The sequence below is a fragment of the Hemicordylus capensis genome, chromosome 1 (genome assembly GCF_027244095.1).
Source record: "Hemicordylus capensis ecotype Gifberg chromosome 1, rHemCap1.1.pri, whole genome shotgun sequence".
In the NCBI taxonomy this organism is placed as follows: domain Eukaryota; kingdom Metazoa; phylum Chordata; class Lepidosauria; order Squamata; family Cordylidae; genus Hemicordylus; species Hemicordylus capensis.
In genome coordinates, this window is record NC_069657.1 from 407393728 (window position 1) to 407410133 (window position 16406).

The 16406-nt window shown below is 43.5% G+C and overlaps 1 protein-coding gene across 1 annotated transcript in view; it reads right to left on the minus strand.

Moving 5' to 3' along the window:
- Positions 1–2552: 2552 nt before the first annotated feature.
- The window catches only part of CAPN14 (calpain 14), a 93871-nt gene continuing 80017 nt past the window's right edge, over positions 2553–16406 (minus strand). Inside the window, exons 19-22 of the mRNA XM_053306876.1 lie at positions 15010–15088; positions 7046–7162; positions 5725–5780; positions 2553–4693 (exon numbers count right to left, since the gene is read on the minus strand). Coding sequence (XP_053162851.1) covers positions 4667–4693; positions 5725–5780; positions 7046–7162; positions 15010–15088 — 279 coding nt within the window. The 3' untranslated portion in view covers positions 2553–4666. The remainder of the gene's footprint in view (positions 4694–5724; positions 5781–7045; positions 7163–15009; positions 15089–16406) is intronic.

A 16406-nucleotide genomic window follows, 5' to 3' on the forward strand; every position in this document is an offset into this window, starting at 1 on the left:
TGTGAAAACCTTGCAGATATGGCACAAGTCTGTCCAGTGAGCCTCCTCTAGGCAGGCAAGGCAGGTATCTGAAGCTGGGAGCTCTGATGCGCAGGACACGCAAACTTTGAAATGGGGCTTAGTAGCCATGAACTGTCCTCAGGCTTGGGGGATGGGGTGGAGACAGGAGGTCATGGGAAGTGGGTATACCAAAAGAAATGAACATTCAAAAAAGAATGGGAAATATAACCAGAAAATAGATAGTAAGAATAAAATAAAACAAAATGTGTGTGACAGAAGGAATAAAGGCTCTTTCTCTCTCTTACAATATTTATTATTATTTCTTGTTTACACAGTCAGACAGGTGTTATTGACTAGTTTATTTTAACCAGACATCAAGTCCTTCCCAAGGACCTGGGATGGCTGAATTTTATAATCAATATTGTTGCTGTTATTATAGATATAATCGCAAAATATAGGCTGTTCTCAGTAAAGTTGCTTTTTGTAATTGGCTGGTGGTGATTTCTGTGGCCCCTATGGTGTTGAGGTGCTCTTCAAGGTCTTTTAGAATTGCACCTAGGGCGCCAATTAGTACTGGGATTATTTTGGTCTTCTCCTGCCACAGCCTTTCAATTTCAATTTGTAGATCTTTGTGTGGCAGATGTTTGTCTGTTTGTAGTCGGAAGTCCCATAATATTTTTTGCATCTTCATTTTCTACCACTTTTTCAATTTGATCGTCCCACCAATCTTTGGCTACTGGTAGCTTGTATTTTTTGCAGATGTCCCAGTGTATCATCTCTGCTACCTTGTAATGCCTTTGTTTGTAATCAGTCTGTGCGATCTTTTTACAACAGCTGATTAGGTGGTCCACTGTTTCATCTGCTTCTTTACAAAGGCGGCACTTGCTGTTGATTTTTCGACTTCTGCTCTTATTGCATTTGTTCTTAGTGCCTGTTCTTGTGCAGCCAGTATTAAACCCTCTGTTTCTTTCTTCAAGTTGCCATTCTTAAGCCATTGCTAGGTCTTTGTGATGTTTGATTTTCCACATATTGTGCAAATATTGACCATGCAGTGGCTTCTTTTTCCATTTGTTCTGCTCTGTTCTTGACTTGTTCTTTCTTGTAGGCCTGCTTTCTTTCATTGGTGTTGAATAGTTTCTCGTGATTGACCATTTCAAGTGCATCTTCTTCACTGACCTTTATATATTCTTCAAGGCCTCTTTTCTCCTCCTCTACTGTTTGATGGACTTGCATCATTCCTCTTCCACCTGAGCTGAGAGGGAGGTATAGCCTATCTACATCACTGCGGGGGTGCAGAGCATGGTTTATTTTTATTATAATTATTATGCCTCAGAGACAACCAAGCAGAAGATGTCACTATCACAGCAGTCAGAAGAAGACTGAGGGAGGTGCTTATGTCACATGGGATGGGGCCTCTACCAGAAACCTCTGATAGCTCTAGAAGGTTCCCCAGGGTTTGTCTACGCAGGCACAGCCATCCTTAGTGTGGAGGATAATAGGACCACAGAATTAACCATATGACATTTCCTTTAATTTGGACTATGAATGGCTACTGATAGACCACTAATAATATGTAGTTGATTTATTGAACAAAGGCCATTGCCATTTTTATTTCCCCCACCTTGTCTCTGCTGCACAAGGCAACATGCAACTTCCAATCCTTGAGAGAGAGAGAGATCTTCAAGAAAAATCCCTTTAATACCACAAATTTCCCATTTAATCTACATATCTTACCACCAGCTCTACTAATATTATGGATCCTTGGCTCCCTAATAACTGTACCCCATGCTAAAGGATTAATATCCTGTCCCAATTTTATATGTATTGTAAGCTTTACGATGCCTCAGTGTTGGGATCACACACCACGAGGACAGTTCAACACCGAAAGGGCTAGCTTTCATCATGCCTCTTCATAGAACACAGCAGAGGCCAATAAGATCTTGGTTCTTCACAGTGTTTTATTGGGTGTGGGTGGCAGTGGCTCTGGTGCTACCCTTCCACCAATCCCCCTGCCCAACGGAGCAGTTGATGTCATGGTCAACCTACCAGGTCCAAGTGTCTCAGATCCTTTACAGTTTGCAATGAGGCTTTCAGCCCACATCATGGGCATAATCCCATCAGAATATGGCCCTCTGAACCCACTCGGCTACATTGGCAGAGGCTGGGAACTCTCCTGCCCTGGGCCTAAGTGAGTACCTGTATTTACTCGTTTCAGCCTAACTTCTCTATTTATAGTTTTGCTTCGAGTTGTCATGTTCTGCTTTCCCTAGCCCTCTTCTGCATCACACAGTCCAGTCACTCTCTGAAAGGCTTCTCAGCCACCTTACTGCTCTGCAAGTGCTGCCTTCAGCTGATTCTGCCAATGTGTTTTTGCAACATGAGGCTGTGCAGAAGCTACTAATGTCCTTGTGCAAATACTTCACAACAAAATGCATTGTCCAGAAGTCTTTTATGCCATGTTCCACCATGCACATTGAAAATGATCTGTATCTTCAGAATTAGTATTCCTCTGACAGACATATCAAAACTTTAAAAAAATATATCCAAGCAAGCACCATTAAAAAAAAAAGTTTATTGTGAGCCACAAAACGGAGCTTGAATTGCACATGTTTAGGTGTAATGATTCCAATAAAATGCCTCTTTACAGTTTCAGAATGGTGAGTCACAGAGTTCTGGGCCGGTTTGCATGATAAAAAGCTTATTGCTACACAGCAAAAAATAAATTCTGAAGGGTGAGTAACCAAGAAATACACAATACTGCTGCAATTACAATGCATTGCATTTAAAAAGATAGTGCATATATATAAATAAAATATGATACATAAACCATCCAAGCATTGTACGATGCATTACCCTGGCTATAACAACTTCCAAATGTGACTTACTTGACAACTTGTGCAAGATATTCAAAACTGTATTTAAGGGCTAGTTTTGTAGGGTAAAATTCAAGTCATTTATTTACAGATTTATATATCCCCCTCCCGCACTTCAGCAAAAGAGATAAGACGGTGGTATCTGTCCACTGTCTGTTTCCCCCCAAATGTTTTTTAGCCTAAGGAGGTATACACATTCTTTTCTATCTGCTTTCATTATCTATCCTATGTTATTCAATAGTGTAAGCTAAGTAACCATGTATTCATTAAAAATAATATAAATAATAGTATAAATAAAATAAAATAAAATACTGTACACTTAAGTAGCCCAGCTACTTAATTCTAGCCGCTAAATATCAACTTAGAGAGAAATATATAAGGGCAAAACTTACTGCCAACATTTTTTCTTTGCAGGGCTTTATGCCTTTAACAGCTGCATGACAGGCAGAAATTCGACAGCAGGTCCTTTTCCGAGTGTGGAGATACAGTGAAGAGTACACCTACTGAATGTTTGTCTCATAGACCGGTATTGCAAGCACAGGTGTTCTATGCTTTATATACAAAAAAGTGTTTTGACAGCCCTCCAGAAAAACATATATACAGGTAGCAACTCCCAAAGATACCTTCCTTTCCTTATGTTTTTGGACTTATTGTGAACAGGGCACCCTCTCTCTGCCTTTTACAACCTATAATGAGACATTTATTTATTTATTATACTGTGAGTTATGCCACTTATAGGTTGGCTTATAGTGCCTATCTACTGTATAAGTGAGTTATCACCTATAATGAAATGTTTATTTATTTTAAAATCCTACTATTGTTTTACTATAGGTGTTAACTATACCACCTATAGTGAGACTTTATATATTTGTTTTTAAAATCCTATTCTTTTTAAGTATAAGTTTAAAAAAAACAACAACCCTGAAATAATCCAAAACAACAAAGCATCAATAAAAATCAAAAGGAGAACAAAATATATCAGCATCACTAAACAATAGGTCCAAAGGGACCCAGAACTGGCAAGTCTCCTCACTCAAAGAGGGGAGTCGGTGATTCCTGCTGACTCCGCTTCTATGCAACCCACCCCAGAGCAGATCCCACAACATCTCCAAAGATTCCCCTGGCCTTCAGGATTAGTTTTTCAGGTTGCACAGAGGGTTGCAGCAGGAAGGAGAGAACAGGATAGCTCTTCTCCATGAGAGGAATCCTGTTTGTGCTTGTGAGAATCCATGTCACAGCCGAAAATGGGGTAGCTCCCCACCAAAATAAGAAATAATACAATCAGGAAGCAAAAATAGCTATAGTAAATACATATATAAGTCAACAGGGGGGTCAACACACACAAAACGCAGTTTAAAAACCCCACCTCCCCAAAGCCTCCCAATATAACCATACCTGGACCAGCCAGCAAAAGGTTGGGGAAGGCAGTCTTTCTAACTATCACAATGTGATAGGTAAACCACAATTTTTGCAGGCTACTTCATCAGCCCTTACAAGACAATTGTGCTTGTTCACTGACTTGCTGTCCTCACTCTTTCAGGAAGATCAACCAGTGTGCTAAAGACATGATCTTGTGTTTTCCAGTCACTTACAAAATCCATACTGTAACTCATAAGCAAGCCCTGAAAACAACAGCAGAGCTACTCATCGTTAATGAAATGGCTCCAAATTCCAAAAGAATAACAAGGTTGGGCTCAAAATAGCAGCCACCATATGCAGAAAAATTGATGAGCAAATGCCAGTCTCTTGAAGCACTAATGAAGCTTGATTCAACTCTTCACCTTTGCTTTGCATCATGAATAGAGAGTCATCATCATCCACTGTGAAATAATGAGGGGAAATGCATTAAGTTATCTTATCCTGATGGACTGCACCTAGGAGTAGCCTAGGAAATAGTCTCACACCATCCTCAGCACAGCATCCCTCCCATGGCTGTTGCGGGCGTCTGTCTTATGTTTCTTTTTTAGATTGTGAGCCCTTTGGAGACAGGGAGCCACTTTATTTATATCTATGTAAATGACTTTGAGAACTTTGGTTGAAAAGCAGCATATACTGTAAACATTTGTTGTATTCATACCATGGCTATGCTTGTGGCCACCTGTGAGAGTCCAAAAGAAAACCCACCAGACAATCATCTACCCCCCGCCCAACTTCACTCCCACCAATGGCACAAAGGGAATCTCCTAGGCTGTGGGTAGGTCTCCCATGAAAGTGCTGCCATTGAAATAATGTGCCCGGGGCATAGCAAGGTTGTAGTGGGCCCAGGGACAAAATTTTTAAATGGGCCCTTTCCTCACTGAAGCTCTGCTCATGAAGTAAAGACATCTTAAATGAGGCTGAATAGTGGTAACAAAAAGCATAGTGAAATTTATATATGTAAAAAACCTATGTGCCACAATAGAACATCATCCTAAATTGTTTTTAAAGAGGTTTTGTAAATTGTGGATGATGCAAGTCATGTAATGGTACTAGAGAAAGACATGCTGTTCTGGTAGCTCCAGGTCTTAGCACTCACATCAATTTTGGAGGATGAATACAACTGAAGGCAGCCCGGGTGGGTGTGCCGCTGGGGGAGTCAGTCATGTGACTTGCCTCTGGGGGTCCCCCCAAGGCAGTGGGCCTCCAGACAACTGTCTCCCCTTGCCCTATTATAGTTATGCCCCTGAATGTGCCCTCCCCTGATGTTGTACACTCAGCTTTCATGAAACTACTTAGGGAGGTCTGTTTTTCCCTTTGAGAACTCTAGTTCATATATAATCAGGTTTCCCCCCGCTTCTAGAGACTATAGAACGAAAGCCAATTGTGCTCTCCATAGTAAATGGGCTTATTTTCCAGAACTATGTGGCCTTACCTCAGCCTCTTGAAGATATATCCCTTTGCCATCTCGGCTTGTGTTGTGAAAGGCCTCTGTCGGGAAAGAAATGAGGAAAACTGCTATGATGGTTCACAGAGAGGAGCCTAGGCCCACTACTTCCATCCAGTGATCATGATCATCATATTGATTCTCATATTGACATGGTAAATGCAGTATGTAATGGATCTGGTTTATGCTTTTTGCAGGCTAGGTTGCCAGCTTCTTCACTGGCCCTGTTTCTGTGCTTTCTAACAGCAGCCTGGCACACAGAAATTTAGCAGATGACACTTTTCCTGCTGTGGGAGTAAATGGAGGGGGAAAGTTCACCAGCTACATTTGGGTGTTTTAGGCTCTTGTTAAAAGTGCAAAAGCAGGGGGGAAATGGCAACTCAAGGCATGCATGTCCCAAAGGCTAGCCTTGCAAGAGATGGAGAAAGATGGAACCCTGAGACATGTTGTCTTCCCACAGAACATTTGAGAAGAAATTATTTAAGTAAAGCAGCCAGTCCCATTCCACTCAGTTGCAAGGAGGATACTACCTTACAATCCACTATGTTTTGACATTCTTGGGCAATATAGGCTGCTCATAATGTCCACCACATTAGGGCAGACTGTAAAAGGCCCTTCAGAAAACACCTGCTCTCTTCTCAGGTCTTTCATCCTGCAGAGCTCTGCTCTGATCTCAGATTTTCCTTCACTCCTGCACCATCCTTAATGGGGAAGCTCCATCTATTACACAGACTATTCCTACAGATGAAAGTTGTGAACTGCCTTTTTAAGATGCAAGCCCAGAATACCTCAGGATGAGAAGGCTATGCGAAGAAACTCACAGAGTTTCAGTTTTGCAGTTTGCATGAATTTCAGTTTTGCAGATTGTGTGAGTGGTTATTCTGTATGACCTCCTGTAAAGTTCTGTGCCTAAATGGAGCATGACACAGAGAACATCTGCAGACAAGTTGTACTTGTCCCATTTTTCTTCCACTTACCCCCAGCCAATTTAAATTCATGCACTGGGGTTTGCCAGTGAGTCATAAGCAATAATTTGTTGAATTATAAGAAATTGTCTTCTGGGAGCTGTTTTTCTCAAATATTCAACAACATACATCATATATCTCAGAAATCCACAGCTTTCATGGCCCAGCAGTGTGAAGAAAGCAGTGGAGACAATATTGGCCATGAAATAATTGCTTCTATTCTGATTTTTAAATTAGTCAACATGACAAGAATACTAGGGTTATTCTTACAGCTAGAGGACTTGGCAGTGAAACCTGGCTTTGCTTGGATCCCATGTAAGAGAAACAGAGAAAGGCATTCTCACCCCTCATGAGTTCCACACGGAGCATGAAGCAGACAAAGCTCTCAAAGCTGATTTTCAGGCTAGAGTTCCCGTATCGGACTACTAACAGTTTACAGAGCTCCTTGCTGAGGGAGATTCCTGTAGAAAGATTTTTTTTTAAAAAAAGACATCTCAGCTTAGTGTTCAGATTGTCCATATACATGCAACCACACTGAACATGGTTCTAGGCTTTAATTTTGTATTTATATCCCATCCTTCCTTCAAAGCAGCTTGGGGTTCATGGTGGTATACATTTTTATCTTCCCATGAGAGAGTGACTAGTCCAAAGTCTAGCTAATTTCATGGCTGAGCGGGATGTAAACCTAAGGCTCCTCCTAGCCCAAGAGACCGACTCTCTATCCACTACCCTGCAGTCCTAGAGAACAGCAAATATTTAAAGTTGATAAATTGGTTAAAATGAACAGGATGAAGAAAAGGCAAAACCTTATGGCATGTGTTATGTGCAAGAAATCCTGTGTGCTCCTTTACACCTTAAATATTTGTGCAAGTTTGTAAGTTAAAGTACTTTTCAAATTTTTCATTTGAACCTCTCACATTATGGTGACACCACCTCCCTGCAGGGGCACAGCAAGGTTGAAGTGGGCTCAGAGACAAGATTTTAAAATGCACCCCCTCACTGAAGCTCAGCTCATGAAGTAAAGAAATCTTAAATGAGGCTGAACAGTGGTAACAAAAAGCACAGTAAAATTTATATATCTGTATCTATATCTATATAACCTATGTGCCACAACAGAACATCATCCTAAATTATTTTTTAAAAGGCTTTGTAAATTGTGGACGATGCAAGTCATTTAATAGTACTAGAGAAAGACATGCTGTTCTGGTAGCTCCAGGTCTTAGCACCCACATCAGTTTCGGAGGATGAATACAACTGAAGGCAGCCCGGGTGGGTGCACGGCTGGGGGAGTCAGTCATGTGACTTGCTTCTGGGGGCCCCCCCAAGGCAGTAGCCCCCAGACAACTGCCTCCCCTTGCCCTATTATAGTTACGCCCCTGGGTGGGGGGATTAGACTATGGCAGGGGATAGGGTTACACCCCCTTGATTTTGTATCGCTTCCCCTAACTGCTATTTAGTGGCGGGGGTGGGGTGGAGAGATAATTTGCTTAACAGAACATGTAGTTTGGCACTTAGTTAAAAGGCTATGAATATATCCACTGCGCAGGGGATAGCCCTGGATACAGGTGGCCCTCATTATTCATAGAGGTTCAGTTCCTGACAATTTCCATGGATAACGAAACCATGAATAATAAGTCCTTGAGTCTATGGGGAATGGGGGATTATTTAATTATTTAATTTATTATTAATTTATTTATTATTAAAAAATTTATACCGGCCTTCCAAAAGGCTCAGGGTGGTTCACATTAAAACACCATTAAAATCAATTAACAATTAAAACGGAAATTGTAAAATTGCATAAAATAATTAACAATTAAAACAGCTTAAAACACCAATTAAATAGTCAAACAATTTAAAAACAAGTTTTAAAAAGCTGAGAAAGCTTTGTTGAAGAGATGTGTTTTCAGAAGTTTCTTAAAAATTGCCAGAGATGGGGAGGATCGTAGCTTAGTAGGGAGCGCATTCCACAATCTTGGGGCAGCAGCTGAGAAGGCCCGTCTCTATGTAGCCACCAAATGAGTTGGTGGCAGCTGGAGACGGACCTCCTCAAGTGACCTTAATGGGCAGTGGGGCACATAGCGAAGAAGACGTTCTCTTAAATACCCAGGGCCTGAGCTGTTTAGGGCTTTGTAAGTTATAACTAGCACTTTGTATTTTGCCCGGAAACCTATTGGCAGCCAGTGTAGCTCCATCAATAGAGGAGTAGTGTGGTCTCTCCGAGATGACCCAGAGATGAACCTGGCTGCCGCATTCTGAACCAACTGAAGTTTCCGGACTATGTACAAAGGCAGCCCCACATAGAGCGCATTATAGAAGACCAGTCTGGAGGTTACCAACAAATGTACCAATGTTTTGAGGTCATTGATCTCGAGAAACAGGCGCAGCTGGCGTATCAGCCGAAGCTGATAGAAAGCTCCCCTGGCCACCGCCTCAACCTGAGAAACTATGGAGAGGTGTGAATCCCAGACTGCGAACCTGTTCCTTTTGAGGAAGTGTGACCCCATCTAGAACAGGGAGATCAAAATCGTCTCTAGAGTTCTTCTGACCCTGCACAATAAGTACCTCTGTCTGGATTCAGCTTCAGTTTATTCTCCCTCATCCAGCCCATTACTGCTTCCAGGCAGGCATTTAGGGAGGATATGCCAACTCCTGAAGAGGTTGACATGGAGAAGTAGATCTGAGTGTCATCAGCATACTGGTAACATCCAGCTCCAAATCCCCTGGTGATCTCTCCCAGCAGTTTCATGTAGATGTTAAAAAGCACTGGAGAAGGTATGGAGCCTTGAGGGACACCATACTTAAGCTCAGATTTTGAAGAGCAACAATCTCCAATCGACACCATCTGGAATCTGTCCGAGAGGTAGGAGCAGAACCACTGTAACACTGGAACAGTGCCTCCCACCCCCAACACTCTCAACGTTCCAGAAGGATACTATGGTCAATAGTATCAAAAGCCGCTGAGAGATCCAAAAAGACCAACAAAGTCATACTTCCTCTGTCAACTACCAACTGGAGATCATCCATCAGGCCGACCAAGGCAGTCTCCACCCCATAGCCCGCCCGAAAACCAGTTTGAAATGGGTCCAGATAATCAGTTTCATCCAAGACTGACTGGGGCTGAGTGGCCACCACCCTCTCAATTACCTTGCCCAACCATGGGAGATTGGAAACAGGCCTATAATTGCTCAAATCTGAGGGATCTAATGCAGGCTTCTTTAGAAGAGGTCTAATAATTGCCTCCTTAAGACAAGGAGGCATCCTGCCCTCCCTCAGAGAATCATTTATGATTTCTACCAGGCCTCCTACAACAGCCTCCCTTCTAGATTGAACAAGTCATGTTGGACAAGGGTCAAGAGAACAAGTGGTAGGCCTCATCGCCCCAAGCAGCTTGTCCACATTCTCATGAGTCACAAACTGAAACTGATCCAGTTGAATCACATAAGAGGAATAGTTGGACACCTCCAGTTCAGACATCAAATTAATTGTGGAGTCTCCATCCAAGTCGGCCTGAATCCGAGAGATTTTATCTGCAAATAATTCTTTAAACACATCACAGTGGGTAACTGATGATTCCAAATTCTGGTTCAAGGGCGTGGGGGCAAATACTAGTCCCCTCACAACCCTGAACAACTCCGCTGGACATGAACTTGCAGAGGCAATACGGGCACAAAAGAACCACTTCTTTGCTGCATGTATCGCTCCATGTTGTAATCTGTGAGATTTGAGTCGAGTCTTGCTCCACTTGTGCTCCAATCGCCTACCTTGCCACTTCTACCCCCGTAGGTCTTCCATATACCAAGGGGCCACTTTTGAAGTGGGTCGGAGGGAATGCTTAGGAGCAATCGTGTCTACTGCCCTGGTGAGCAAGGTGTTCCATTTCTCAACCAGGGCATCAACAGGATCACCAGCACCGCCAACACTGAATTCCTCCAAGGCTACTTTTCCAATACCGGATCCAATAACCTCTTCGGAGGTTATATTTTCCTACCGGATCCAATAACCTCTTCGGGCGGACCATTCTAATAGGCCCCTCGCCCCTGTGGAGATGGGAGGTAGTTGTAAGTCCAACCTTAACCAGATGGTGATCCGTCCATGACAATGGAGATATCACAGGAATCCCCACTCACAGAGCACCACCCTGATCAGAATAAAAGACCAAATCAAGTGTGTGACCTGCAATATGCGTTGATCCAGAGACCACTTGGGATAGGCCCATAGTTGTCATGGCCACTATGAACTCCTGAGCTGCCCTGGACAAGTTGGTCCCAAAACAAACACTGAAGTCCCCCAGTACCAGAAGTCTGTGAGACTCCAATGCAAGTTCTGCGACCAAGTCCGCGAGCTCAGTAAGGGATTCCGTTGGGCAGCGGGGCGATCGGTACACCAACAGAAGTCCCAATCTATCCCTGGTCCCCAAACTTAAGTACACACCCTGGTAAGGGAGATGTTATCCTTATAGACCACAGCGACCCCACCTCCCCGCCCACGTCCCCTCACCTGCTCCTCTGCAGAATACCCTGGAGGAAGAAGCTGGGACCAGACTGGGCCACCAGCCTCCCCCAACCAAGTCTCGGTGATGCACATCAGGTCGGCCCCTTCATCCATAATCAAATCATGGATGACTTCAGATTTATTTTGGACCGACCTGGCATTGCAAAGGAGCAAGGTAAGCCTATGTGGGTTGTTGGCAGTGCTCCCCAAGGTCAAAGAGCTGACAGGGCAGCTGGAAGGGGAGATGGCTATTAAATTTCTGGCTCCCCTTCTGCTGAAACGGCCTGCTGACCTGCCAACATTACTTCTTCTATTCTCCACTACCACCAGAATAGCTGCCCCGCATTCCACGGAGGCGCTCCCTGTCTTCCCATCTCCAGACAAACCAAAACACATTACAACTACTTCAACCAAGTCTCAATAACAAAGCTGGCACACTTACAACAACAACTCTCCAAACAGCCAAACTGAAACAACCCTCAGCCTGACACCGCCGGCTGGCACCAGCGGCCACCTGCAGGCTGGCCGTGCTTCCGGCTGTGCCACCTGTGGCAGCCCCTTTCCTTAAAAAGCCTCCAGAGTCCTTCCTCTCACGAAGGATTCTTGGCAAGGCTGATGTAATCAGTCAGTGCCTGCAGGTGATGTTAGTTCAGGCACTTGGAGGAAGGAAGGTTCCCAATCAGGCAGCAGGGCTGTACTGGTCTGAGTTGTCCCGGCCAGCAGACCAAGAGTGGGGGAGGCAGCTGAGAGACTCCGCACCATCCAGCAAAGGAGGCTAGATGATAAAGAACCAACGCTCTTTATTACATCGGAAGTCATTTCTGACCACTCAGAAACCATGGATAGACAAAAACTGCCTATATTTCATGCCATGGATAAAACAAACTGGGTCTCTAAGACCATCCTCAGATCCATGAAACCGCAATCTGTGAAATTATGGATAACGAGGGCCTCCTGTATATGAAGACAGTGGCGATGATAAGAATAATGTTGGATGGCAATCCTACTTCCCTCTGGAAGTCAGCCAGAGCCTCTTTAGAACCACATAGAAGTCTGCATGTTAATCAATTAAATGACTGGCATGAAGCATATGAAAGTCAGTGCTGAGAATCATTGGAATTTAAGCATCTGTTACATGAGGAGCAACAGCACTGGCAATGGAACTGCACCGAAACCAATTAATAATGCATTTCTTAATTTAATCACTCAACATTTGTTAATTTGATATTTGAAATGCTCTATCTTTTAATTACATTATGCTTTCACTTATTATTGGTTTATTGTAGTCATATGGTGCAGCAAGTACATTATGATGAATTCTAATTTCATTGATTTAGGTATACCATTTTAAAAGCTAATGTTCATACTTTGTATTTATTAACTAAACCAAGTTAATTAAGCCCCAACTTGAGCATCATTGAGCACTGAGGTAATCTCATTGAACAAAGCTACATTCCATGCAGACACCTTACAGCCATTTACCTTGCAGTCATTTTAAAACATGTTTAAAAACAACAACAACTTTGCAAGTGAAGATTAATTTTCTGATTCAGTTTATTTCAGGAAATATCTGGTGGGAGAAATTTATATTTACAAAAACTCCTCCATAGAAATGAGGCTAAATGAAGATTGTAAAGCTTTGTGCCAATGGTACTGCTAGTTTATCTGATCATATCTAAAATGTATGAAGACCCACGATCCGGACAAACAAAAGTCTTGTTTACATTGGGCTATATTGACTGGAGCTTCATGATTGAAGGACAGGCAGCACATTTGAATAGTCAAGGCTCAGATGATTGGAATGCCACTAAATGTGTCAACCTTGTGGATTTCAAGCCAAGAGCAAGGATGCTATAAGTAAACAGATTCCAAGCTGTTATCAAAGATAACCTGAGTTTAGTCTGTTTGTTGCCTGTCACGTGTTAGAGCCAATTGCATGGATCCTTCCCAGCAACAAATGGAATTTCCCTCTCCCACATGGTTCCAGGCAGCCTTTCAAACATTCTGATTCGCATGGCAGCAAACCATGGAATGGAGTCAAAAAATGCACTGTGGTCATTTATAAAGATCCTTTGTATCTCTTTGTTTTAGGCAGAAAAAGTACTGTACTTGGAAGGGCTGATAAGACTCGGAGACAGAAATCAAGAGTTTATTATCCTAGAAACTCCACTGACTCAGCCATATCAAAATATCAACCAATTAAAGGTGGCATTCTGCCAGCTAAAATGATGCATTTGGATGATACATGTGCACAAACCAACAACTGTTACACACAGAAATGTATATCCTGCTTTTCAGTCATGAAAGCAAACCAACTTTAAAAGAGCTTAAAAATCACGGAGTCAGAGTGTGCGTATGTGTGCATTCATGTATGTATAATTAAAAAAACCAAGTGAGTCAGTGAAAGCCTCTGTGAAACAAAGGCCTCATATTGTCTCTTGAAAGACTGTAGTGTACAGTATCTTTGAGCCTCTTTGAATACATGAAGCTACTTTACATTGAGAGACGCACCATTGGTCCATCCAGCTCAGTACTGTCTACTCTGATGGGTAGTGGCTCTTCAGGGTTTCAGACAAGGGTCTTTTCTCAGCCCAGTGGTGGCTAGTGCAGGTGCCGCCAGCAGGGAGGGGTGGTGGGAGGCACCTTTAAGTCCAAATTAGTAGGTGCTTACCTCCTGTACTGCCTCACCTGAAAGCTCTTACCAGCAGCGGTGTGGCGCCCAGCACCCTCTGCAGTGGAGGATTGGCTCGGCCACTCAGCTGGCAGAGGCCATTTGTGTGGCCAGAAAATGGCCTCCATGCATGTGCAGAGGCCAGCTGAGTGGCGGAGTCTATCCTCCGCTGCAGTGGGTGTTGGGCGGCACGCCACTGCAGGTAAGAGCTTTCCGTTTCAGGTGCAGCAGTACGGGAGTAAGCACCTACTAATTTAGACTTAAAAGTGCTCCCCACTTCCCCTCCACCCTGGCGGCGCCTGCACCAGCTGCCACGGCCTCAGCCCTGCCCCCAGGATATGCCAGGAATAGAATCTGGTACCTTCTGCACACAAGTACGTACTGTGCCACTGAAGCAACTCTTTCCCAGCTCCGCTACATGAAATCCTTTACTGGAGATTCCAGGACTGAACCCAGGACATTGTTCAAGCATAGCATGTGCTCTGCTTCTGAGCTATGTCTTTGATCACAAAAGATCATAGCTATGTCTTCTAAAGCTGGAAGAAGTTCTTTAGGAAACAATACACGTTGCAATGCAGCTACAAGATTTGGAGCAAGGCTCTGGTTCAGGGGAGGGAGCTCTAACCCTTTGTCCCTCCCTGTGCCGATTCCCTGATATAACCAGTTGCAGGGGAGTAACGGCAGGAGAGAGGGCATGCCCTGCCTGTAGGCTTCCAGCGGCATCTGGTGGGCCACCGTGTGAAACAGGATGTTGGACTAGATGGGCCTTGGGCCTGATCCAGCAGGGCTGTTCTCATGTTAAATTGACCCTTTGAAGTTGCTTTTAATCATGGGGGCAGGGAGACTTACCAGCACACAATTTGTGTTGGTAGGTTTTCCTCCCCATGGCTAATAACAGCTGCAGAAGGACGATCTAGACTGGAGCCATTGTGTAGGGGCAAAGGGCTAGGAATCCCTTTCTAGCCCCAATCTAAGTTGCCCCTCACAACTGCTTTTTAATACAGACATAATGTGTGGTTTGTTTTCCAATCATGTAACTTCCATGGAATGTCTACGTCTAACTCAAGAGCAGAATATGGATGTTGCTGCATAAGCACTGAATCCCCTTAAATGCTACTCAGAATAAAATGCTTCATTTTTACTCACCTATTTCTTGCATGGCCGCATGTGACTCCTCTTGGTCCAAGGCTCCTTCTTGGTGTGCATCTTTTTCCCGGAAAACTTGCTGTCACAATGATTTCAGAAGAAAGGCACATTAATTAAGTATCAATACTTTAAAACGAAACCCTCTCCAGCGGGGCAGAGTTTGCTCATAGTCTAGCCAGCAGTTTCACCCACCAGCTACCCTTCCTGCTACACTGCCATCCTTTTCTTCTTTCTCATAGCAAGGGTGCAGTGCTCATGTTCCCCACCTGAAGGAAGCTGGAAATACTGGCCGTTTTCCCAGCCTGAGAAGCAGAACAACTGTGCAACTCTGTTGCACCAGATGGAGAATTCATAGGACAAGGGAAGGATGCCGGCTTCTACAAGTGTGCCTACCTTTGCACCCTCTGGAAGTACAAGCTATGTCTACTCTGGCCTTTAAAAAAGAATGTAAAATAAAAATCTGTGCCAGGGTAAGCCTGATACTTCAACAAGAAAACCTAAATACCACAATCTGTATAAGGCTGCAGTCCTAAACACAATTATTAGGAAGTGACACCCATTGAGCAACATAGGACTCGCTTCCAAATACATGCATGAGACTGCAGCACGGCATATTATACAAATGTGCATGATTTGTCTTGTTTTGAAATGCAAATAAGTTAGCTCACGGTTTTACTATTTTTGCTTAATGTATTCTGCTGCTTTTAGTCATGGGCAGGGATAGGCATTTCATAAATTAGGCAAGGCCAAGCTTTTTAGGCAGAACTTTGACCTGGATTGATTTTTGCAACCCTTGTAGATCTGAACTACATTTGTAAACTACATTTGCAAACCTTGTAGATCTGAACTACATTGCTGCTGCTGCAATGTCTGTGTGTGTCTGTGTGTGCGCGCGCACACGCACACACACTTGTGCTTGTTTGTGTGTGTAATGTTGCTCTTTTAACACTGTATTGCTTCTAATTGTTTCCCTTCTTTCATTGAGAACTCTACACTTGTTTGAGAGCTCTGACCAAAAAGCAGCATATAAATGTTACAAATATTTCAATTCTATGTACATATATTCAGAAGCATAGACTATGGCCACCTTTGGACTTCACGGGAAACCTGAGGCCAACTCACCTCAGGTTGGCCCCCTACAACAACCAAATTATTGGAACAGCAGTTCCAATTGGACCCACAGTTCCGCTGCTGGACCTTCAGTTCCATTGGACCCGCAGTTACAGGTACGTCCAAAGGCAGCCTATGTTCAGTGAGGTTACTTCCTAAGAAGTGTATTTAGGGCTGCAGCCTTACACAGGACACTGAAGCCCTAGCCACTGGAAATCTTTGTTTAGCGGTCCTTCTATTCTGGCTTCACCAAGTACCACACACATGCTTTCAAGCTATTTGGCAAC